This window comes from Engystomops pustulosus, chromosome 4, assembly GCF_040894005.1.
Source record: "Engystomops pustulosus chromosome 4, aEngPut4.maternal, whole genome shotgun sequence".
Lineage (NCBI taxonomy): Eukaryota > Metazoa > Chordata > Amphibia > Anura > Leptodactylidae > Engystomops > Engystomops pustulosus.
In genome coordinates, this window is record NC_092414.1 from 177,093,234 (window position 1) to 177,119,802 (window position 26,569).

At 44.2% G+C, this 26,569-nt stretch overlaps 1 protein-coding gene across 1 annotated transcript; it reads left to right on the forward strand.

Moving 5' to 3' along the window:
* Positions 1 to 347: 347 nt before the first annotated feature.
* Positions 348 to 16,252, forward strand: RAB11A (RAB11A, member RAS oncogene family). The gene is made up of 5 exons (XM_072148686.1): positions 348 to 521; positions 9,057 to 9,252; positions 9,724 to 9,917; positions 14,226 to 14,306; positions 15,451 to 16,252. Exons 1-5 carry the CDS (start codon positions 482 to 484, stop codon positions 15,588 to 15,590), a joined length of 651 nt encoding a protein of 216 aa, XP_072004787.1. The 5' UTR covers positions 348 to 481; the 3' UTR covers positions 15,591 to 16,252.
* The last annotated feature ends 10,317 nt before the right edge of the window (positions 16,253 to 26,569 follow it).

Below are 26,569 nucleotides of genomic sequence, written 5' to 3' on the forward strand. Positions count from 1 at the left end.
ACAAGGATATTTCTCACTTCACCTCCATGTGGAAGCGCGCAGGGCACAGCAGCTACTAGTTTGCGCTCTGCCCGCAGTGTCATAACGACTGCCCACACCCCGCCATAATGCAACACCTCCTGCAGAACAAAGCGCCGCCATTTTGCACCTCTGGCTGCCTTGTGTCATGTGGCTCTTGCAGCCACTGTAGGGGGTTTATTTTACAAGCTACACATATAAACGTATACAATATATCATAATAAAACGGTCAAAGAATCGTTATACGTAATGAAAACTCATAGTGACGCAGTGGCGAGGGTGTACCAAGATGGCGTCGCTTTGCTCTATTGAACCCGGAAGTGCTGCATCGCTGTTTCCGGTCGGGACTGGGCGGAAGCGTTGTTCCTGTTTCAGGGAGGGGTTCGGTCACAGCCGGGCTTCCTGGAGATTTGTCGGTTGGAGCCGATAGCCGCAGATCCGGAGCACTACAAGAAGCGCCAGCATGGGAACCAGGGACGACGAATACGACTATCTCTTCAAAGGTAGAGGCGGGAGGCGCGGCTGACAGCCGAGGGGGGAGCCCGGGTGATAATGGCGTCAGAGATGGGGGGCTGATGACGGATCGCTGGTGGCGGGGGTGGCAAGACGCATGGAGGGGGTTATGGACGGGAATAGCGGGTGATGGAGGGGGGATTGCGTCAGGGCGAGGTGCAGGGAGGAGGAGACTAGGACCCGGTGTCACCCCCCTTCCCTAGCAGTGGTCTCCCCCATAATCACCCCCCCCCAGCAGTGGTCTCCCCCATAATCACCCCCCCCCCAGTAGTGTCCTCAGTCACCCCCCAGTAGTGTGTGTCCCCCCCCCCATCATACAGCTCATCCACATGATGCAGCAGAGCTGTCATTGTGCTGCATTACCACCATGACATCAGGATGTCCCCCCGCTAGTGATGGGGGGCCGCCAGCGCACACAATGCAGCAGTATCTGTGAGCAAGGCCGCAGCAGCATGCAGCACATCACCTCCAGGAAATGCTCCGTACCTGGAGACGCTCTGCATTGCTGCTCATTAACCCCGTGTGGGCGAGCGGCTGGCTGGATCAATGCCTTGTGATGTAACGTCCTAGTCGAGGCTCTGTTAACCGCTTGTCACCCGCAGCGGTGGCCTGTGGCTCTCTAGATGTGGTCACGCCTCAAGCCGATCCGGGACCTGGTGGCCACACTACTGTCATCGCTGTGTCCTGTGCTTCGTAGGAGGAAACTACGACTCCCAGTATTGTGCTTAGCGTTGTACATATTCACTACCTTGTGTCGGTCGTGTCCTCACCTCCCAGCACAGATAACACATTGTTGGTGACCTTTTATCTGGTTTCCTCTCTTTGCCAGGATCTTTTTGGTAACATTTTCTTGGATGGTTTTCATCGCTTACCCACAATGCCACTTCCTGTACAGCTGGCCGGGAGATTTCTTTTCCTATTTTCTTAATATAAAAAAGAAAGATCTGGAAAAAAACTATCTAGAGTTGATGGTTAATATTTAATAGGCCAATGGTTTCCTGTCGCTGCTGATGTTCTAGAAATCTCATGGAAGGTGACCATGAGAATGGAGGTCCTGGGTGGTCACCTATGGCGGACAGGTGCTAGGCAGCCACATCATAGACTTGGGGGCTTTCTGATACCTATTACACCTGAAAAGATTACTCATTCGGGGTGTGAGTGACTTCCCAATATATAAGTCATGGGATATTCCGGTCTTGGAATTCACCTTCAAGACAACTCATGAAACCAGTTTATCGCCCTACTACTTTCCCATCTATTGTATGTTCTGAGTCTATAATTCTTTAAATCTGCATTATAATTGTTATCTATTGATCCCTGTTATCAGCCACTTTGTGAAAGGCAAAAATTTCAGAATCATGAGTTCAGGATCTTGTTGGCACCCATGACCACTACTTTATCTTGTAGAGTCAGGAGATGTAAATGGAGTGTGTTAACAGTTTTCAACCCTCAAATCATAAAGGGGTTCTCCGCAGGTTGCAAAATTTAGCTGCTTCCTTCCAGAAATAGCGCCACACCTGACCATTGGTAGCGTGTGGTATTGCAGGTAAGCTCCATTCTTCTCTTTACAGCTGATCTGTAATACCTGCACAAACCATAGCCTTGTGGTATAAAGTTATTAATTTGTGATGACCAGGAAATAAGTCAGACTATCGGAAGTGCTCGGATGGAGGATCCTTCATGTAAAGTGCCCCATCAGGAGTCACGTTGAGCAGTTTCTTAGGGCAGTTTCTCACCGCACAGTGACCGTGCACACCGAAATACAGACCATGTCCTATATTTCGCCGTGTTATAGTGCCGCTCGCTTCTCTATGGAGAGGGCAGGGGTAAGCAGCGCTCATCCCTCTTGCTCTCCAGCGCGCAGCTGTAGTTTTGCCCAGGTTGTGTAAATTCACCCTTGGGGTGCGGTACCAGGTACCGCTAGCGCCGCGTTTACGCTAGCGGTTCGTGTGACTGCACTTTGAGAGTTGATGTAGAGGCTTGTGGTGTTAAAGGGGTTGTTTGGAGGTTGAAAAACATAGCAGCTTTCTTCCACAGACAGTGCCACATCTGGCCATGGTTTGTGTTGTATAGAGGTATGGTGGTGTTTGTGGAAGAAAGCCGACATGTTTTTCAAACTGTAGACATCCCCTTTAAGTGTAGAGGACCCCATTTAGTGCACATGATGGAGCTGCTATTGATGGCGGCACAGGGGACTTGTTGTGGGTTTTCTCGGCCATGTTTATGCTGCCCTTCTTGTCCTCTGTTTAGCACTGTCAGCAGTTCACAGGGGTCAAATCTGCTGACAGACTCCTTTTTAAAGGGAGGATAAACCTAAAGACTATCTCCCCGAGCTGCCAGGGTCACTCACACTGGAATGTATCTAGTCGTTCTCCAAACTGGAAATCTGGGGGATGACGTATTGATCGTGGGGCAGACATTGTTCTGGACTTCCTGTTACTGATCACATTGAAGAACAGCACAGTCAGCCTCTCCCCTGTGTGAAGTGGCTGATAACAGGGAATATAACGTGTATCTGCAGACAGGACAGCCATTAGATCTGGTGCTTGTCCCAGGATCACGTTGTGCTGCAGTGTCACCTCCAGTATAATCCGGGAAGTTTCCTGTAAGTAGACTTTGAGCCTTATTGTGTTCGGGGTCAGTAGTCGGAGCACAGTTTGACCTCCCAGGAGTCAGGAATGTTGGGTGGGGTGTGAGGGGTGAGCTCAGACTTGTACTGGACTCCTTGTTTATTACTCTGCAGTCCTCCTATGACTCCTGGTCTAGTATATACAACTAGATAGGTAGTGTCTGGCAGGTTATATATATATATGAGAGAGAGAGAGAGAGATATATCTCATTACATATATAAAATCCTACCTATGCACCAATGTTTTTTCTATTTTGTGAATGTCCATCTGCTGACCCTCTGCACGGAGATGGTTAAACATAAACTATTCCTGGAAAACAAGTTGGGCCTAGTATATGATCAGCCATGGAGGCTCAGCCTGCGGTCACTTATGGGAAGTGATTTTTAGCGATGTGGTAACACCTTGTCCTCGGGTTACGTAAAACATAGGTTCTGATGGTTTGTTCTTAAATTGTAAGTTGGAGCAGGTATATTTTGCAAGTTCTACACCAGGCCCAATCTCTTTTTCTCCCGTTAACAATTGAATTTTCCAACTTTTGCAGTTTGTCAAGCGATCACAGATTAACAATAAAGCGTCATTGAGACATCTATGACACCTCTTATAGCTGATCATTGTAACCTGGGGCTAAATTTCAGTAAATTGCCAACATCCAGAGGTCTCTATGTAACTAAGGGACATCTGTAAGGTGTTCATAAGGCTGCATTCAAACGTTGTCTAGAAATGCAATATATAGAAGTGGTCAGGGATTGGCCCGATCATGCACGCATTTCCATTTAAACGCATTCAGTCGGTAAGTAGTCCGGGTGCTACTTACCGATTGCATTGTGTACTTGCAAACTCTCGTTGCTCGTTACTGATCACATGCATTTCAATGCAAATACATATGTGATTGTGCCGATCCCCGTCCACCTGGGTTTGTGTTTCCAAATGCGGCCTAGGTCGGGGACCACCTGTAGTGATGGCGTGCATGTCATGTGCAGACTTCATTAGTTGTTCACCTATGCAGTTCATTAGGAACTGGTAAGCACTTAAAGGGGACTGTATCCCTATCTCTTTATGGATATATTCACACAGAGTACTTTTCATTCTCCAGAATAGGGTAATTTTGGCAATAATCTCATGGTTAAATGTTATTCAAGTGAATAGGATACTTGCAGAACTTACTGCAGCAGATCTGTGTGTGCGAGTGTCAGATCAGCTGAGGCACGGCAATAGGGGCACTGCATGCGTTGCTGCTGATATAATATATCTGATTTGCATGTTTTCTAATTTATCACATGAAAGTGCAAGTTGGGTATTTTCCGTTTCTGCTGCACTTTGCATATAACATTTATGTGCTCTACGCTTCAGTTCTTTCCATATTTGCTTCTCATGTGCTGTTCATTTCCTTTTTCTTCTACCAAACATTAAATGTAAATCGCCAGGGCCACGTGCACAGGAACATATATATATTTTGGCCACGGGCAAGCGTTTTTTTTCCCTTGCACCTAACACTTCCCCGATACTTTCATCAGGTTCATTCTCACGGCCGCTGTGTGTGCTGCATATTATAGTACATGTGCTATCCCTGTACAGTCATTTTCAATTGACATTGGCGGTTTCAACATTTGCTTGTGCCGATGTCCGGTGGGCCGGCAAACAATGGATCACAATGTCCTGCAAGGTGCACCCGTTCTTGTGTATGAGGCCTCTTCGACTACCTGCACATGGTTCTTTTTTTGCTTTTTTTTTTTCCTCTGCCGGAAAACCACAAATCTTTTATGTTTTTGCGCTCAGTGTTTCTGCATAAACCATGATTAAGGCTTTCCATATCAAAACGCGTTGGTATTTTGAGCTTTTGATGTATCCTGTACACTTTTACAGGAATCCAATAGAGAATTCAAATCTTCACCTAATTTTTCTCCTGATGAGTCGACCTGTTGTTTTGCGGTGTTTGGCTGGAAAAACGGTCTCCGTGTTACCTGTTTTTGATGTCACTAGCTTGGCCAAAACCTGTTGTGTCACGTGATTGTGTTCTCTAGCAACTGATCCACAAATATGTATGGCACATGGTTGTTCCACTGGCCGAATTGACTGTTTGGCTGCCAATCCAGCAATAAGTTGGAACCCAAACTGAAACTGTGGGTCCACTTATCTCTCAATCTGATATCAAGCCACATGGTGTAGGGCAGTGATGGCAAACCTTTTAGAGACCGAGTGCCCAAACTACAACAAAGACCCGCTATTTATCGCAAAGTGCCAACACAGAAATTTAATTTGTGATTTATACTCCCTTCTCTGTCACAGCTTTCATTCATATCAGCACCTGAGGACACCAATAAAGCAGAAAATGGAAGAAATTTGGATGATCATTGTAGCTTCCCTCCAGTGTCCCATAAACAGGAAGAATTGTCAGAGCCTAAGCAGGAGCTACAATGATAATCCAGATCTGTCCACATCTTCCCACTCCTCCAGTAGTCCCAGGTAGAACTGTCACTTTAAAATAGCTCTGTGCACAGCAAGTCCTGGGCTGTCTGTGACTGCAGGAAGATACCTGGAGTCATCTCTGGTGATGGCCTGAGTGCCCACAGAAAGGGCTCTGAGTGCCACCTCTGGCACCAGTGCCATAGGTTCGCCATCACTGGTGTAGGGGATGAGTGGGACAAGGGGCGTGCCCGCATAATTTTTAAAAATTAGTGAATGTTTGGTGATTTTTACTAAAAACTGTGCCAGGACGGACCTGACGTAGTTCTGTCTGCCATCCAGAACGGCTGTCAGATTCATCATGAGGTCTAAGGGTGAAGACACACATGGCGTTTTTGGGCCGTTTTTGGGCCGTTTTTACTAATTGCGTTTTCAAATCGTTAAAACCGCATGCGTTGAAAAACGCATCCGTTTTTTTAAAAACGCATGCGTTTTTTGAAAACGCATGCGTTTTTGTCCGTTTTTCATTGCACAATTTCGGAAAACGGACAAAAACGCATGCGTTTTCAAAAACCGCATGCGTTTTTTAACGCATGCGTTTTTAACGATCTAAAAAAGGCAATTAGTAAAAACGGCCCGAAAACGGCCCAAAAACGCCATGTGTGTCTTCACCCTAAGGGGTCGTGGCCTTAACACACAAGCGCCGGCGTATGATAAATCTCTCCAATAGGGTTGAGGCAGTATCCATGGGTAGTGCATCCATCTAGGACACTGACTACTCAAGAAAGGAGTCAATTATTAATGGCATAATTCACCCAACACATAATGAGTCTTCATTATTATATTTAGCTTTATACAGAAATAGAGCTTCCAAAAATCAGTAAGGAGTCATGTGGGTGGAGAATATTCATGTTGGGATGTCCCAATCCACCGGCTTAGTTGATGTCCCATATTGTAAGTACATCATTACATGTAGTTTGTTGGCCTAGAAGATATAGTTGTCCTGTGCCTGCTTGTGACTCTTCTCCGCCTCTGTGACTCCTTAGGTCACATGACTGCAGTATATAAAGTTCTCATTCTGTGTAATCCTGTATAATGAGTTCCGACCACTTGTGGCCTAAACCCTTGTCAGGTTTTCTCTATGATGTGACTGTAGCCCTGGGCTCCCAGTAGCCGCCCTGTACTTTGTGTGTTACCTCAGTGATTCACACCACACGCCCTGTGAAATGACTGCAGATTACCTCACACACTGTCTCTAGGCTGGAGATCTCACTACACGGGAGCAACACTTGGTCTAATGTGGTGACACTCCTCATCCTGTGGTGACACCACATATTTTGGGGGAGGTCTCCCTTTGTTACCGAGCAGCATTGTGTACCTTGTGTACTTCTGATCCTCCAAACACAACTTCCTCCCATTATTGAATGGAATGTGAGGATCACACGTACAGAGCGGGGCAGTATAAGGAGATACCCCAAGGGTGCATGTAGGCAGCTCCCACCAGAATGTCTCCTGTGACTTGTCCCGGCCTGTACGGGCTTTCTCCTTGGCCGCCTCATGGTGTAGCTCTGTCCCCCACCAATCCTGTGTAGTACACCAGTCTGCTGCTCCTGCATACCTTTAGCCTGAGTAGGTCCCAGGGTGGGGGAAGGGAATCGGAATGAAAATTCCTCACTAAATCTTCTTTGATAACCCAAAATATGCAGAGCTGCTTATCTTCTGCGGTTCTTGTATTGCTCAGTCTTCTGACTCAGGCCATAATTCTGATAACTTGGGCAACTCCTTCCATCTTGCCGGGGCCTGAAAGTATGGCTGAACTGTCGATACTGTGAGCGATGGAGCAACATATTTATTACAATGTCTCGTGGATTGTGATAAATGTCTCTGATATTACCAAACGACGTCCTGCACCCGGACTGACTTGTCCTACATGTTCTATACAATAGCAGATGTGTCTGACAAGTCATGCCAACGCCACACCCGGGAAATAGTTATCGTGACCTAATTGTCCCTCCTGGTTGCTAGATATGGGGATTCTTGTTTGCCAGTTTTTAAAGCCGGAGCACATTGGTAGATCCGCTCCTTTGTGTTTGCTGTAAAAACATGGCTGGCAGCTGCAGTGATGGACTATGGTGTATACCATGCCGGTGTGCGGCCAGGTAAAGGTTAATCGCTGGCGTATGAGCTGACACACACCTCTCCCTCTGAATGCACTCAGGCTTGCTGAAGGGCAGGTCTCCTTCAGACGTCACCTTAGTAGCTTATTAGGAAGTGTCCCAAGAGCAGGGAGACCTGTCAGACGGGTGCACCTGGGGTGTATGTGATGAATTACGATCGTAACGCAACGACACGGCGCTGAGCAATGCTGAATCACTATCGGGGGAACCTCTCCCACCTCTTTCAGGTTTTGCTTAGGCTTGTTAGGTTATAAAGCGCCAATGTCTGTGCTGTGACGTGTTACTTGTATATATTAGGCAAGTGTCAATATGTATTGCAGGACCCACTGCTTTGTGAATTAAAGGTGGTGTCTCCCAGCTAATTCATATTGGGAATAGACCCGTGTGACCCTGCGACCTCCAGCAATCACTAGTACGAGGTTCTGCAGGTCTGGCATGTGAATGCAGCTTTTATCACAATCCATTTGGTTTTATGGGCAAATTTCACAATTTATTCCAAAAGAAGTGAATGTAATGGCGGTCATTTAAGAGGTTATACATAGGAAAAGGGATCATTTGCTGATCGGTTGGGACCCTCACAGATCACAAGAGCAGGGTCCATTGTATCCAACAGGTTGGACGATTCACTTTCTGATACTGATAGAAGTAAGAGTACTGCGCTCACTATTTCCTTCTGCACCATAGAGATGAATAGAGAAGGTGCGTGAGTTGATTTGATAGTACAAGAAACCCCTGCTTTTGTGATTTGTGGGGGTCTTGCAACTGGTAGCTTCCCCTGTCAGTAAGTTGTGTTCTAGGTGAAAACTTGTGGTGACCAATAGAGGTCTGTGGCACCAGTCACAGATCAGGGAGCACATTGTCTCACCGCATAGTGACCTGGGCGGCACTCCCCTGCCCCTTAACATGTATGAGGCCTTAAACTGCAAAGCACATAAATAAAAGATCTCCTGCTGCTACACCCATTAATGTAACCTGGACCACTGTTCTCCAGATTGCTGGTGGTCCCAGCAGTCAGACCCTCACTGATCACCTAGCTATCCCCTATTCTGTGTATACTTGGGTCACCCCTTTTCAGATATGACATCAGATTTGGAAGTGTATACAAGCAGATACAATTCCCTATTTGGCCACCACTAGATCCCCTTTAATCTTGGTCTTCTGGGGTCCCAGAGTTAATACATTGATCTCCATCGAATTAGATAAATCTGGCGAATGTAATGACAGTAGCACCAAATGTGATGTCTATAAATGTATTTATATATTGCTTTCAGAATATCCCCCTATATTAACACTATTTTCCCTCTCTTCCCTGCAGTGGTGTTGATCGGAGATTCCGGAGTTGGAAAAAGTAACCTGCTTTCTCGGTTCACTCGTAATGAGTTTAACTTAGAGAGTAAAAGTACCATTGGGGTGGAGTTTGCCACACGAAGCATCCAAGTGGATGGGAAAACAATCAAAGCTCAGATTTGGGACACAGCCGGACAGGAACGATACCGTGCTATCACCTCAGCGTGAGTCATCCATGTGTGATAGAGGTGGAAGGAATATTCATACATAAGACCTTCTAGTGCAGGCGGTGTCTCCATCACCATAGGGGATGGGTTATTGTCCGCACATAGATTTTAGTGGCTGTCATGTAATTCTATGGTTCCCCTACATTGTATGGTCCAGCAGCATCTATCAGTGGTAACTGGAGGATGCTGGTGTTGTCCCCCAACTGGACCTAACACTGTGGGATGTATGATCTGGCAAGCTCTGTGGAGCACTATGGAATTTGTGTGTGCTATATAATTAAAGGAATTATTATGAATTATTATTATATGTAGGGAGAGTTGTTTCCCCATAGTGTGTGCACCCCCATAATGCTTCCTCCTAATACCAGTGCAGGGACCCTTTCTTACGGACATAGTTGTCCATATTATAATGTATTTTCTCCAGGGGTCTTCTTCAGCCATGTCTGACATGTTGTCTTCTCCCCACAGATATTATCGAGGAGCTGTAGGAGCTTTGCTGGTGTATGATATTGCTAAACACCTCACCTACGAGAATGTTGAACGGTGGCTAAAGGAGCTGAGGGACCACGCAGACAACAACATAGTCATCATGCTGGTGGGCAACAAGAGCGACTTGCGCCACCTGAGGGCTGTGCCCACTGATGAGGCCCGAGCTTTTGCAGGTCATTATTTTTGTAGCATGTTACTTGCCCTAGAACACGTTTTTATAACAGTAATCTATTTTTCAAGCTGTGAGTGGTTATTGGTTCCAGTATTGTCATAATCGTTGGCACTGTGAATGTATTACATGGTGTATCTTCTTGTAAAATTACATAACATATCCTACATTTTCCATCAATGTATTTATAGGCCACAAAGCCAGCGCTTCCACGTAAATTGTTCAGCCTATAGACCATACATAATGTCCCTTATTCGTGTCATGTGCTTATACTTGCTTTCTGACATATGGCCATAATCCTCAGTCTGTAGCTTTACAACAGAAGATCTTTGTGTACAAAGCCATTTACAAACCTTCATACTAAAAGTGTTATCTCCTATCTACAAAAATGTCCGACTGCTGGTTCCCCCGAGAAAACGCCACAAATGGCAAGTGCAGCGTATGGATGGAGTGATGGTTCATGTGTTAACACAACTCTATTACTACTACTGATTTCTCATGGAAATCAACAGGGTGTTGTACACATGCGCATCATCAGGAGAATTGTGAATGTAGCCATGTAGCACAGGATAAAAATGAGGTTTAGCAGTGGGCACCCCTTGAAAGATAATGCTGATACTAACCTGCTTCCTAGTGTTATCCATGAAATAGATTGACATGTGGGATATAGGAGGATGTACAGGTACAGTATCGTCGTCTAAGGTCCTGGCATGTTAGTATTGCCGATGCTACAGACCTGTTCTACTCTTGTAATATGTGGTGTAGGTCAGGCTCATGTACGTATCATGACTTCTTACTTTAGCTGAGTGATATTACAACTATGTTTTTCTTGACTAGGAATATCTATAGCAAACTTTAGATCCTCTGCCTTTAAAGAAATTGATGATTTCTTAAAGGTGCTGCCCATGGGTTGAAAAACATGGGCGATTCTCCCAAAAACAGCTCCACACCTGAACTTGGGTAGTGTGTTGTATTGCAACTAAGCTCCGTAAGCTACGTCTGTCAGCTGGTGGCTTATGTGTATTATGTGTAAAAGGCGCATACTGTGCACATGAGCGCTGATGGATGTTTAATATAGATGGTAATAGTCAGGTCTGGGCTTCAGGCTACATAAGGAGCCCATACAGAGCACTTTCTGGATTCTTGCTGGTGTTATCAGTCGTTTTTTGAGGTCACACCTATAACCTGATAAGATGACATTGAAAAGTTTCCCAATGCTAAATTCAGAAATAACCGGAAACGTTCCCCGGCTTTGTGAGCAGAGTCTTCATAAGCGTCTAGAGGGGAAGCATATGCTATATGTTATGTCATGTCCTGGGAGGGGGAGAATTGGATTGTTTATTGCTTATGTACATGATTGTATCTGGAGGAAATGAGGTGGCTTCTTTCATTCAGTGACTGGCATTGAAGCCTCAGCAGAAGCAGAACTTAGAATATGGGTTCTGTAATATTTTACCAAGTCTTTATAGGATTGCAAGAGGAAGGGTGGAGGATATGGAAGTGGATTTGTGTGTACATGCCCCATATCTGGTCTGCTTTACCTGTGTTGGTGATGGGTACCTTAAAGGGGTTTTAGAATGGATTACATTTATCCCCTGTCCATAGTGTTGAAACGCTTAGGAGAATATGGGTTCAGCAGGTTCGCCGCACCACATATTTAATGGAGTGGATACGAACGCCTCATCAGTACTCCCTGATGTCCCGTATGTATTGTACAGGCCTATTGATGTAAATTATGTGCTGGTAGGCAATGGCTATATGGATAGCCTCCTTCAAAGTGTAATGAAAAGTTCTACAATCTTCCAATATACTTTCAGTATTAATTCCTCACTGTTTTCTAGATCTCCGCTTGCTGTCCTGCTATAGAAAGCTTTAATGTTTACCCCCTGTTGATAGAAATCTGTCCCTGGTCATGTGATGTCACACAGATGCACCGCTCGTTACATCGCACAGCTCTGATTACTGGGACGAGCTGTGCACCTGTGTGACCTCACATGACCAGGGACCAGTTTTATCCGCCGCAACAATGAAGTTTCCTACAGAATGACAACAAGCAGAGATCTGGAAAGCTGAGCAGTTGATACAGAAAGTATATTAGAAAACGATATAACTTTCTTATCGCAAACACTTTCAAACATTTTGCTGAAAGTAGACAACCCCTTTAAGACAGCACAAGCCTTCAAGACCAAGCAGATGGGTTATTGTGGCCACATGTCTGGGTAGTAAGTAGGATTAGAAATATCCAGGGAGCCCACAACATAGTGCCCGCTGCATCTGCCCTCCTGGGCACGTGTCCTGCTCAGTCTGTCTCCTTTGTATCACTCCTGTATAATATGTCGGTTTTATCATTTGGACTATGTAGCACTTTTATTTTGGGGATATTTTTACATGATGGCCTTTACCGTCCTACAGTCTATTTTAGAAAATATAAAAGGAAGTGTCGGCTGCTATAAACCCCGATCTGAGGGTAGTTCCCCTGCTTTCGGCTAAAACGCGAGCCCTCATATCTGTTCTGTGTGATCTCACTGGTGGGGAGCCAGCAAATGCTTGGCACAGAGTCAGCGATTAAGGTGAAAGAACATGCAGTATATACTGAGCGATGGTGTAGCTGGTACTGACTGGGTGTGATAGTAAGGCTGAATGCGCTGATCACTTTACTATACCAGGGTTGGGACGTATTCGCTAACAAAGTCCTTTTAGTTTTTCAGTCTCTTAAAACGCTTCTTGGGTTATGCTATGGTTCTGCAGCTAGCGGATGGATGTGCAGGATTATAATGGTTTTCAAGGACATGGTAATCACCTAGTCTTTGGATATATCATCAAAGTTTAGATTGTTAGGGGATCCGACACCTTAGGACAACTACTGTGATCTCTTCACATTAAAGCAAATCTACCCTCAAAATCCAGCACTATAAACCAGTGGCACTTACTCACAGATCCAGGCAACGTGACTGGTGATCTTCTTGCATCTGTAATTCATGGCCAGCTTCATACTGCCACTTCATATGCTGCTACACTGTGTCACCCTCTACTCCTTGGCACATATCCAACCTCTGCATGATGTAATATCACCGAGGGTGAGTGCTCCTTTAGCATAATTTTATAGGTTGATTTTAGAAGGAAGGAGCCCATGCATAACAAATATAAGATTATTATCACAGTCACAGTGCCTGGATCTATGAGTAAGTGTCCTTGGTTTATCATGATGGATTTTGATGCTAGATTATCTTGAAGTTGCAGTGATTCATTATGGGTCTGGGTTTGGGTCTAAGATGCACTTGACCCAATGTGACAGAGGCATATCACTTCCCAGTTCAATAATACAGAGACGACCCATTCTTGGTGTGCTAAATAACCTATATACCAATGAATATTCGCCTGTAATGGACAGTAGCTGCACACTTGTTTCTCATGTACAGGAACGTGCATTGTGGACGTGAGCTAGCCATTGTGCCTACAGATTACACACATCCTCGTTCATTTCTATGGGCTCATGCATATCGCCATAGTTTTTGCTTCTGCAAGTTATAGAGCAAGTCCTTATTCTTCTTGTGTCAGTCTTTTCCTATTGTCCTCGACGGGTGAGCGGACCTCACAGCAATGACGCTTGGGCCCCATATTGGCCCTGCTGTTGGCTTGGTTTCCAGCTCTATATGGAAATTGTAGCTGATCCATGGGTTGCAACATTGGACCATTCACAGGGAAAAAGGAGGTGGCACTTAGAGCCCTCTCTGTGGGTGCCCAGCAATCACCATAGCATAGAGTCATGACCATAGAGGACTGATGACCTCCGCCTGCATACCAAGGAAGCCTAGGACGTGCCGTGCTCCGTTCTGTTTTGAAGCATACATCCTGGCCTGCCTGGGACTTCAGGGGGAGGGAAAAGGACCCCCCGATTCTTCCTGCTTAGGCAACCCTAGATGGAAGCTATAATGATAAACCAAACTTCTCTATTGGTGTCCTCAGGACTCTGATACAACTGAAAGCTGTGACTGTGAATTGTAGTGCAGCTTTCATTATGTATTGTGTTCTGGACTAAAGAAAGTTGTGATCTAATTGGTTTCTTAGAACAGCAGAAACGGATTCTTAGAAATCTGCTCTATATTTCTGTTTTTTAAGGTGTCATTTTTATTCCGTAGTTAATATCCTTAATTTCCTCACAAATTTTTTTTGTTGATCAATGTTGTATATGGTCTTCTGGGCCCCTTCTATGTGTGTATTCTTGATATATCATGTTAGAAGGCTCACCCTAGTGTTTCCCTCTGCATTAGTTGCATTTCACTTAATGTCTCCTTTCTTTCTCTTTGTCCAGAAAAGAATGGTTTGTCCTTCATTGAGACTTCAGCCCTGGACTCTACAAATGTGGAGGCTGCTTTCCAGACCATCCTGACAGGTGAGAGATGGCTCATATTTACCAGACTATGGTCTTATGAGAGAACCATAGCTGCCAGCTTTAAAATATGGGGTATGGCGACTTTGTTGGGCTGAAATACTATGGCAAATTTTGGAGTTGCGATTCAGGCTGGGTTAACCTCACGTTTTATTTATACGTTTAGAGCATATGCTGGGGAAGTTCCCAACTGATAGACTGAGCATATAGTGACATATATAGTGGCAGACAGGCATAGTTGTTGTCTCCGTCTCACCAATATACATCAGATCCGCCCAAAAAAGGCAGGATGGAAAGACTTGGCAAACTATCTTTCCATCCTGCTCCCTATGGACATGGTGTATGTGCTCTATTGAGATGATGCTGTAGAAAGCTTAGGGGAGCGGATGCAGTGCAATGCACCCCCCTGCAGACTAGAACAGTGGATATGCTACTCAGCAATAGGGAGGGACCTGGGGATGTCACTGGGGAAGCACCCCATACATCTACAGCAACCAATCTCCCTCCCTCACATTTGGTGGAGGGGGTTGCCGTCACTGGGCAAAGTATTCCTCTGTAAAAGCATGCAGTGGGATATGTCTGTGCCATACATTGTAAGGACACATCAGAATCCCCCTGACTTGTCCTCACAATGTATGGCACAAAATGTGATGTAAAGTCAGCCTCAGGATCAGTGTAAGATGACTTAGTTTTCACCAAGCTTTGTCTTGGTCGCACTAACACTTTGCTCCCTGGTCAGACACACATCACTAGAGTTGGTGCCAAGCCAAGAACATATCGCTGGCACTTGGCTGCTGGGTTACACAACAGGCCCTTAGCACTGCATGGCTCTGCATAAAGGTACATCATGGAAGCAAAATATAAGGGCTACGTTTATCTATATCATCGTTCAGACGATTTGTCCTCTACTTAATATCTTAGTAAAAATGACTAAGCTTATAGGTGAGGGAGTCTGCCCGATCAGCTCTTTACTACCTGTTTGGTAGTGGCTGTCCTGAGGAACTACAGGCAAATTTCCTAAATGAACTCTGGCGGAAAACAACCCCTTTCGGAGTGCGCCTCTGTCATTGCAGGGTCTCTTATCACGTGTCCCGTGTGTGGCTATCCTTCCCCTATTCTTACCCGTCTCCAATTTTTTGTTTTTCAGAGATTTACCGCATTGTGTCGCAGAAGCAGATGTCTGACAGACGCGAGAATGACATGTCCCCCAGTAACAACGTAGTTCCCATCCATGTCCCACCCACCACTGAAAATAAACCAAAGATGCAATGCTGTCAGAACATATAACGGCTGCTGCCTGCGCGGTGCCAGGCTTGTCAATCCCTGCGTCCAGCTCTGGAGGGGCTCTGTGCCTGTCCAGTCCTAGAGGTGCCAGGCTCTGTATATTCCCCACGTCCTGCACTGGACTCTTTGGAATTCTTTTTTTTTTTTTTTTTTTTCCCTTTATTTTTTTTTTTGTTAATATATTTTTTGAGTGTATGTGTGTAAGAACTTTAATTTTACTATTCCATCTGGATTTTTACATGTCTTAAATTCTTATGATTTTTTTTTCCAACTTCCTATATTAAAGAAACAATCTAATTCATTCTCTTTCTCTCTCTCTCTCTCTCCCTTTGCTCTGTCCTCTTCCTCCTTTCTTCTCTAAAGATAAGATGATTCCAGGTCTGCCCTAACCCCCTCTTCCCCTGTCCTTCCTTCCTCTTCCTCTCCACTCAGAGATGTCTGTATAATATATGAAATAAAAGCATGTTGTCTGCTGGAGGCGTATTCTCCTCATACCTTGTGACTCAACAGATCTTTTTTCTGTTTATGGGTTGTTTTCTCACTCTAATCTAGTAATAGGTAATGTCACTTGTATGTCACTCATTGCTAGAACCGCTGTTTTGATCTATAGAAACTACATGGAAAAAAACAGGTGTGATGTGTAATAAAGTGTTTATACTGTTAAAGCTTACGTCATGTTTTTTTCTCTCCATACCTGCAGATTTCTTTCCATAGACTTTTCCCATTGTAGCTGGTTACTAAAATGCATTCAGATTGATTTAAAGGGATTAATTTGCAACTGAATATATGCATCGCGAAAACAAAGATTTTCTTTACGGATGCGATGCAAAGGATGAAATCGGCCCAATAAATACACAGTTCAGATGATTCTTGTGGTAAGCGGATGAGGTTTTGGAACTCCTCCTCTGCTTTGCTGTTACTGTAGATGTCACGTTTGCAGTTTCACAGTGGGAAAGCTGCATTGTATCTATCCAGCGTGAAAATGAGCAGCGGGTTTACAGATAACTATGTACCGCTGTATATGGTATTCATGGGTGTATATATCAATAGGACTCTATTTGTAATACTTAGTTTATGACTAGAGATGAATGGACCAGACCGGATTGGCTGTTCGGCCACTAATGCAGCCATACGTCCGTGTCACGTAGCCGGACCCTGAACGCAGGAGTTGGGTCCACTCCTCTCTATTTATGACAATAGAGACCCAGGTTTCCCTGGGATGTTCCAAATGATAAAGTACCCAGGTAGTTAAAATGGGTTATTCTGACCACACCCTGTACATGAACCCTTGTTGTCATGTGAGTATTTCATAGTGGCACATGTGTATTGTATTTATGTTAAAGGAACACACACCAGATTTTACCCCATTGAACTACCAGGACCCTCAATTAGGGAATGAAATGTCCTTGTAGAATTTCCTTTTTGATGTGAACCATAAGCCTGATGCAGAGAAAAGTATCTTTAAAGGGAACCTGTCACCAGGAAATGGATATAAAACCTCATTAAGTACTTTGCTGGGCCCTAGAAGGTACCTATTGTGGTTTTATATTTATTCTCCTGGTGATAGGTTCCCTTTAATACAACTTGTGAGGGGAATTTCTCATGCGCTGGCATATGATAAAGGGTGTACCCAGCGGGTGCCTTGCGCTTGCATGCAATTCTACACTAGGCTCTGTAACCTGTGAAGTTCAGTCCTGAATGTTTGCAGGATATAGCGAGTGTGCAGGAAAGCCCTGCGCCAACACGCTCTGCTATTGATCGTGCCCTCTTTCATGTCCCAACGCGCCGCTTGCTGTACTAGGATATAATCGCAATTTCTGGTGGTTCACAGGTGATTGCGATTATTACAGGACTTTAATTGATGGATATCCCCCCCTCCCCCCTCCCATGTTTCTACTTGCTATTGAATCAAAGATTTAGGTTTCTAAAATGACAACATTCTTGGCCTCTTAAGCTACTTTGACCTGAAAGTGTGCTATGCCCGGAGCGGGACCTGAGCGTGGCACACGTGTATCTGCTGCTCACCCCTCCGCTCTCCATAGCGCCCATATAGGAGGAAAGATACAACATCCTCTATCTTTTTCCCAGCGGTGGAACGGTGACACACCGGGCGCCATAGCTGTCTATGGAGATGTAGATCTATATTCGCTTTACTCATTTTACGCTTTTACGAATTGTCACATGATTTTGGAGTTTTTTTAACAGTTAAATGGCCAAAATTCACATATGAGGGAGTTCTAGAAAAGATGTCTTATCCTATCTGAGGGGGCTAGTAGTTAAGTGTGATAAAAGTAGGAGACAGGATCCCTTTAAGGGTGCAAAATCTGATTCTCTGACCGTCTGTTCCTGTAGTTCTCACAACACACAATGTAATCTTTTATTGCTGAAGTTACATTTTGAGAACCCGGCTTTGAATGAAAGACTATTTATTGTGAACATACAAGTGGAAGAGTTACACTGTATACAGGGTTCATAGGAAGACCGTGTATAGCACTGACATTCATAGCCGGCAGATACACTCCTACCTGTTTGACGTTTCCTAAATATGTGCGAAATAGGCTTTAATATCCGCACTTCACATTTCTGCATGTTCTGTAGTGGTCCATGGAACACATCTTCAGACAGTCTCTGACTGAAGGACACCCAACTTGCATACATCCCCCCTAGTTACAGACCGACCTTTCTGGCCCCAATGACCTCTGGGATGCCAGTAATTTATTGTATTTTAGCTCCAGACTGCAATGATCAACTGTAAGCGTTATCAAAGGCGCTTGCAATAAAGCTTTATTGTTAAAGGACATCTACCACCAGGATGAAGGACTATGCAAATGAGCCTGAGGGGCTCCAGGCTCCATTAATACCTCTACATACAGTCCTTCATCCTGGTGGTAGATGGCCTTTAATCCTTGTTGCCAAAATTATAAAAATCCAATTGTCACAGGGATTTAAAAAAATACTCAAAGGGAACCTGTCACCAAAACACTGTTTTTAGGTTCTCCCACGTGCCCACAGTCAATCCCAAGCATATCCGAAAGCAGTTTTCCATCAGATTTCTGGCTTTTTTTCTTTCAAACAATAACTTTTATAAAACTTTACCTGTCTCCCGGCCTAGTCGCCCCCTGGGCATAGTCATTGTTTCTCAAAGTAAGTGCCCCCTTCCACAAACCGCTCATCCTACACTGCTTCATGTCTCTGCCTCCCTGCATACTTTCGCGGACCGAGTAAGCGAATCGAGCGCTTACGCTGTCAGCATCAGATTGTGGACATGCGCGGATAGGAGTGGAGAAGCGCCAACCGTCTCCACTCTTATCTGCGCATGCACTGGGTTCAGCACAGGGTTGGTAGAAAGTGAGGCAGATGCAGGTACGCAAACTCCGTTGGGAGTTGTGTAGCTGCCGCAACCCTGTGCTCAACAAATTGGATGAACAGGTCTGCAAGAATATGCAGGGAGGAGGAGACATGAAGCAGTGTAGCGGAGGGAGGTGGGAGGGGTTTTATAATTCAAAATCGAGGATGACGAGCTGTTTGTGGAGGGGGGCACTTACTTTCAGAAACAATGACCAGGCAGGGAGCCAGGGAAAGTTTTATAAAAGTTATTGTTTGAAAGAAACAAGCCAGAAATTTTATGAAAACTGTTTTCGGATATGCATGGTATTGACTGTGGTGATGTAGGAGAACCTAAAAACAGTATTCTGGTGACAGGTTCCCTTTAAATTTGCATGCAAGTTGTAACAACCTTACAGACTTAGAAACCTACAGAACATATCCTGTCTGTAACCTGGGGACTGCCGGTATATATGTGATTAGGTATTTGTAGCAAAAAAAAATACAAACTGATCAAAGATGCTAAACCTGGTCCTGCTTCATCCCTTTAATACACACATGGGAATAGTCCAAATTGTGTAAAATGTTTTCTCCAACTTGCATATAGAAGGTTATCCTGAGAGCCACAAGTTGGAGACAGCTGCCATTATGGACAATGGGTTGTGACGCCCCCTCTTGGCTGAGATGATGTAACTTGTTGGCTATACACCCTCTGCTGTTTTTTCTTCCTTATCTTCTTTTGAGACTATCCCAAGACTATAGTCGTCAGCTGTCAGCAAGGCTCATTCGATAACCTTAGCGTCACAGGGTGTAAGAAATGTCACATTGTATTCTCTTTCTCCGCATCTATTGTTTGCACACACCCAAGTCTTGTTGCATAGTTGCACTTTATACAATGACTGCAGCAGGAAATGTCACAAAGTGCAGAATTGCGGAACCATAACTCGCAGGTTTCGTGTTTGCAACACTATAATACGCTTTACGTTTCAGGTTATCAGTCATTTGCAAGATCTGTGTTTGCTGTCAGTGAATGCTCACCTGAATGAGCTGAAATCCAGTGCAGACCTTGTGCTTCTCATAGCTGATACATTACAATAGTTTATCCTCTGATATGTATTAGAATAGTAGGAAGGTCCGATAAGGTATTAAGAGGTACATTGGGGGACATTAACAAGGCTTCTATGCCAGTTTTCTGTTGTACAAGCCCTGAAAAATTGCAATTACTAGCAAACTGTCAGGCATTTATTTCCCATCTACACCAGAGGTGTAAAGAAGGATGCGTCCAGCACGGGGCATTTGCTATAGCCCGAAAAGTTTCATGAAAGTTTGCAGGTTAGGATGCAATTCTGGCCGTAGAATTGTACGCCAACGCAGAAATGTCCCCATCACATCAAGATTATATCATATATTAGTATCCAAATCTACTGGGGAAATTATCAGTCTCATGTGGTCCTACAGAGCAACCACAGATGTCCCTTTGACACCTCCTCTTATGTGGAGTCAAAGTGAAACCAAGGGTTGGGAAGTAAGAGTTCTCCTTAAAGAGACTTTGCCAATGAAGGTAACCTTGCAGGCGTGTGGTGACTTATAGCCATTGATGCTCCACTAGATGTGCAACATCCCCCACCGGGGCCTAGCCCTTGAGGTGAGGCCTGGAGACAGCCGGGGCCCGCGGTACCGGAGTGGCTGGCGGTTGCGGCCTAAGCACGCTATTGTCACGGTGCTTGGTACGGGGGAACCGGAGGGCTGTCCTACAGCCTGGCAGGTCTCCAGCAGGGTGGTGTTGGCAAGAAAAGATGAGGGAGCGGCTGCTATAGCGGATCTCCCTGGGGCAACCCCTTAATGTCCCGAGTGTGAGTCTCTGTGTGGTGGACAGGGTGCCGGTGATGAAGGCAGGGGTAGTAGCAGGGACCAGACGGAGGCAGAAGTTGAAGAAAACAACTTACAGTTCTTTATTGGAACCGCAGGAACATCAGCAACGTGCCTTTAACAAGATGGTGGAGTACTGGAGAGGTATTTGGAGGGAGCCACAGGATGTAGTTCACCAGCCTGGATGTATAGGGCAGGCTGGGAGGCAGCTGTGTCCTAGAGGATGCTTCAGCTCGGTCCTGGATCTCTTCAGGTATCACCCTTGAAGGTAGGATGATACCCCTTTCCTCACTACACTAACTCTAGTCTTATTGCTCCACTTCAGGCAGGGGCTAGGCTCTTCCTGCACTGGTCTGGTATGCTAGAGACTCTGAGCTGCTGCTCAGCTAACTACTCTCTGCTTGCGTCCTGCAGACCCAGAGGGCCTGACTAGGACCGGTCTATTCTCCCTTCTGGGAGAGACTGCTCTCTTCTCCCTCTGGGGAGAGACTCCTCAAGAACATTCCTGGCCAGAGGTTTTATTACCTCCCTTTGGTCAGGTGGTGGCTGCTCCTCCAATTACCTCTCAGTGCACAGAGACAGGATGTAACACAGACATTGGTTGACATAATTACATCTCAGATTAACATCTGCCTTGCCAGGCAGGATTAACCACTGCAATTTCCCCTTGATCCTATAAGGACCATGTAGTGTAATGTGGTGTTACCTACAGGTGGGACGTATTCGCAAGCACTACCTCGCCATTGCATCGGCGAGGGTGTTGCATATGATTCTGGGAAATACTTTTTTGGTACCTTGAAATACAGCCTATTGTCCGATTGTTTATAAAATTCTGGAGGCATGCTGGGGAGCAATCTTTAAAAAAAACAAACCTGTACTCAACCCCCCCCCCCCATCATTCACAATGGGGCTCATTTACTAAGGGTCACGCAGCCGCATTTTCGTCAAGTTTCCCAAATTTTCGGGGATCGCGCTGGGGACTGTGTCGCACTCGATCGGATTTTGTCGCATCGGCGGCGGCTTTCATGCAACAGAAATCAGAGGGCAGGCCGTCAGACAATCCAACGGATTCGAACTGAGCGCAGGATTTAGGATTCAATTTGTGTCGCAAGACAATGTACTTACATACACCAGGGCCGGGGAAGGATGCAGGATATCGGGAGCACGATCTAAGTGAATCGCGACACAGTGCATTGGAGTCGGGGGAACGCACCTTGGGGATCGTGCAGGGACCGGGTAAGTAAATCTGCCCCTATGTGTTTAGAAGTCATGATAGGGACCAAATTCAAATGGTTATATTTTCTCAACCGTGGCGCCTACAAACACAGGGGCACGTTTATTAATGGTTTTGCGTCTGTTTTTTTAATGTGAAATCCCAGGGCTTTTCTTTTGCGCTTCTTCCAACAGATTTACAGAATGTTGCTGCTACAAAAACCTAATTCTTCCAACACTCACTGGGAGACATACGTCAGTAGTGTCTGTGGTAAAAGTGTTCTAGTTGCGCATTGCAATCAATCAGAGCACAGCTTTCATTTTAATAAACAGCTGTGGGAAAATGAAAGCTGAGCTCTGATTGGTTGCCATGAGCAAATAGAACAGTTCTGCTCTCAGACACTTCACACTAACTCTCCCCCAATGTTTTTTTTTTCTTTGTCACTCATTTTGGGTGCAGCTTTTAAATCTCTACACTTTTCTAGTCCAAAAAAGCAAATCTTCCAACTTCTAAATCCCTTTATGAATGTGGTTTGTCATTTTTGATGCCCATTTGTTCACCACAATATAAAATCACAGTTCAAAACACAGCCAAAATCGGACGCCAGAAAACGGAACTTGCCCCACACATTAACAAATGTACCCCACAGTTTTGATGTCATATTGAAAAGGAGAATCTATGATCTGGTCTTACAGAACCTGAGATACCCACTGTTAAAGTTGCATTAAAAAAATTGATTTCTTATATACAGCTTGTCATTATGACTTTAACAGTCTCTGGTACTGTGACTACGAGAAACACCCTTTGTTTCTGGGTGCCACAGTTCTGTGCCCCCTGCCTGCTAAAGGCAGAACGGAGACGGAGCTGCAGAGAGACAGAGCTGAGAGTACATGCACCCTCTGCATCTATAGCTAAACATGGGGAAGGGTGACAGATTAACGCCAAATATATTTTTAACATATTTTGGTAAAGGCTCATTAAATTTTACAACTTTCAAAGATATCCAGAGATGATATCATATAAAGAAGAACTGCCAAAAATTTGACCTGGACATTCAGGCATCAATGACTCCAAGTCACTAAGGGGTTAACTTGCGCCCTTTTTATTGAACCAAAATAGCGGAGTTTGTTAATCATAAAAAATATTCTTTATAGTATTTCTCTGTGTAGTTCACCTTGTTCTAGCTTACAAACACAGTGTCAAAGACTGAGCAGAATGCTGCCATTTGAAAGGTATATGTCCTTGATCAGAATTTTGATATTAAGGATCTATAAAGATCCAACCTTCTTATATAAATTGCTTGGTAAAAAAAAAAAAATCTTATTTCAGCCAGAGCTGCAAATCCTCTGAAAAGAAATGATACAATTCTGTATGTCCGTAGCAACCACTAGATGGAGCTTTCTGTATACTTGTAGGCTAGGAGTCCATCTTTTATGCAGCTGAAGATTATATAGTAAACCTGTATTCCTTTCAGCTAATAGTCAGTAAAATAAGTGAATGTGGTGATGTTCTACCTAGCAAATTTCTGCATATTGTAATCACAAAAATGTATGTGGGACCTAAAAAATGGTTATTATCTGTACACTCACTTTCTGGAGATGGGATTATCTGTCAGAAGAATGGGAGTTTTACACATAAGCAGCCAACATCTACATGGAGCTGGCAGGGCCTAGTACACAAAGAGAAAGGAATGCCTTCCTGTGTTCCGGCAGAAAACCCCGACCTTTTGTAAACAAGTATCTCTTATTCAAGGATATCTTTTATCCATAGAGTCCCTGGATAGAAAAGGCCTGCAACATGATCTATACAGCAAGAATGAAGCTGTAGTAGCTGTTCATCCACTTCTGTAGATTTAGAGAATTTCTGGTATTGGATCCAGGGCTGTCTAACACACTGGTGGACCCTAATCTTTACTACAGCTCCTCTTCCAAAAAAAATATTCCCTACATCCCCTTTTCTCATATAGACTTTTCCCTAAAGTGTCTCTTCTATCATACAGAATACAGTAGATCCTTAGATTATGAGTAACCTAGTCTGTGAGCGTTTTGCAAGACAAACTTGTATTTTACAAAAATTGTAAAATTTTTACATAATTTTGGTTGCCCCTAGAGCCGACCCTGAAACTTCTGACTTTATGGTCAGGTAGACATATTGGCGCACATTTACTTAGAAAGTCAGAAACCTCACTAAAAGTGCACTTTCCGTGTATAATGCTATGTGCGACCAATTCATTAAGAACGTGAGAAAAAGTGTTTTTGTGATGCACACTATCCCCTATAGGAGCTGCCAAACAGTCACAGATGGATCCCACATCTAGAAATTAGTAATAATAAAACAGTCTGACCGGAGCTCCTTGTGTGTCCTCTTATATATCCTTTGATAAATCGATGATTTCACTCCTTTCCCAACTATGTTCCAAATTCTTCCGTACACTTCCACACAAACGGTATTTGGATGGGAATAGATCGCTATTCAGACAGTTTTAAGCTGCGTTTTCTTGCATCCTGTAGCCAAATAGTGTACAGCTACTATAGAAGAGATTAAGCAGCAGATAGGGTAGTATGTTCAAATATATGGAGTTTATTTTATTAAAACATACTCACAAAATAGAATAAAAACATGCGCATATAAAATCCACCATGTGGACGCCAGACTCGCTAGTTCGCCCTAGCGAGTCTGGCGTCCACATGGTGGATTTTATATGCGCATGTTTTTATTCTATTTTGTGAGTATGTTTTAATAAAATAAACTCCATATATTTGAACATACTACCCTATCTGCTGCTTAATCTCTTCTATAGTAGCTGTACACTATTTGGCTACAGGATGCAAGAAAACGCAGCTTAAAACTGTCTGAATAGCGATCTATTCCCATCCAAATACCGTTTGTGTGGAAGTGTACGGAAGAATTTGGAACATAGTTGGGAAAGGAGTGAAATCATCGATTTATCAAAGGATATATAAGAGGACACACAAGGAGCTCCGGTCAGACTGTTTTATTATCATTAAGAACGTGCCCCAAAAAAAATCATGAATCTGTCGCTTCCTGTACTGGCCCGACAGAGTTCACCAACTATTTTGTTGTGCACCTTTAACATATGGCACGTGATACAATTAGCATGTTAAATACGGTGCTCTGTCTGAATCAGTCAGACCCCTAATTTGTATTGCATGCTGAGCTACAAAAGTGTTGCATGCAACACTATTGCGGCACAGACACTTACCCGTGCAAGCCGTTTTAGCCTACAATAACCTGCAAAGTCAGACAAAAGTGCGGCGCAAAGCCCTAATTAAATGTATCCCTTCGTTCTCCTGTGTGCGCTGCACTGGGCTCCTCTCTGCCTCTATCCCCCACCCTTGCATTCCAGGACGAGTTCACACAGAAACTTCCTGGCGGCAAGAAACATAGTGAGGAGAGTAAAGCTACAAGCTACAGGCAGATAAGGTCTTTCTCCAGGGGAAGGGGAGGGAGGCATATAGTACAGCAGATCTGTATGCCATGGCTGTTATAACAGAGAATGTCAAGTGTAATATGCATCCCATCATCTCTGATCTGTCTCATCTCTTTTTCTATGTGTCAGATACTAGTAGAATGCCCAGAAGCTAAATGAAAGTGTATATAAACCTGTACCCTGATAATCTGAGCACATTGTCAGCTCACAGCACAGAGGAATCATGAAGTGTCTGCTTAGAGAGTTCCCACCCTAACTCTGGAATATTACACTGACCATCACTGAATGATAGGAGCCAAAACTGAGTAAAATTGTAAAGTAAGGGGTAAAAATTATATTTATTATGTTAACATCACTAGGGAATTGAAATTTGAGAATTTTCTTTAATGGGCAAGCCCCTTTTAATGCTAATTTTGCCCCTAATTATGACCTGTAAACTTTTGCTGCACTACCTTTCTTCATTTGTAGAAACACATTTTAATCCCCTAGTAATGTTTACACAATAAAGATAATTTTTAACCCCCTTTACAATTTTACTCAGTTTTATTGATATTTTACCCTGTATAATTTTGTGATGGTCAGTGTAAAATTCCAGAGTGTGGGCCGAGATTCTCTAAGCATATACTTCATGATTGCTCTATGCTTTGAGATGCTGTGTGCTGACAATGTGCTTAGATTATCAGGGAACAGGGTTTATTTTAGACTCAACAAGTTAGCAAACAAGTTTGCCCCATACTATTGGTGGTGATTTTCACATTGCTTAGCCCTCGTTTCTTTCACTTCTGGTGAAGGCCAAGTTTTTATTTTGGAATAAATTATTGCAATTATTGGCAATAATTTTGGTCGTCCTCAGTAAGGAAATGTAGTTGAATTATAAGGCAACTGACTCCAGACTATGGTTTACTATTGGGTCTGTGCCTAATGTATTAGGATCAATCTATATTTGGGGGGTGGGGGAGGGGAGAGTTGCAGGAATTTTTATTGCTCATTGCATTGGAATAGTTCCTTTTCAGAACCTGAGCATATCCGCTAATGAAAGTATATTAGAAAACTGCTGACTTCAGGATTTAGGATAAAACACTGCAAATGTTTCTAAAAATCCTGTAGGAGTATAGATTAGCTCCA

Bases quoted from the DNA above. Each gene is read 5' to 3' on its own strand.
- RAB11A (XM_072148686.1), top strand. From the start codon at position 482: ATGGGAACCAGGGACGACGAATACGACTATCTCTTCAAAG. The intron at 522-9,056 runs GTAGAGGCGGGA...TCTTCCCTGCAG, and splicing joins ATACGACTATCTCTTCAAAG to TGGTGTTGATCGGAGATTCC. The intron at 14,307-15,450 runs GTGAGAGATGGC...TTTGTTTTTCAG, and splicing joins TTTCCAGACCATCCTGACAG to AGATTTACCGCATTGTGTCG.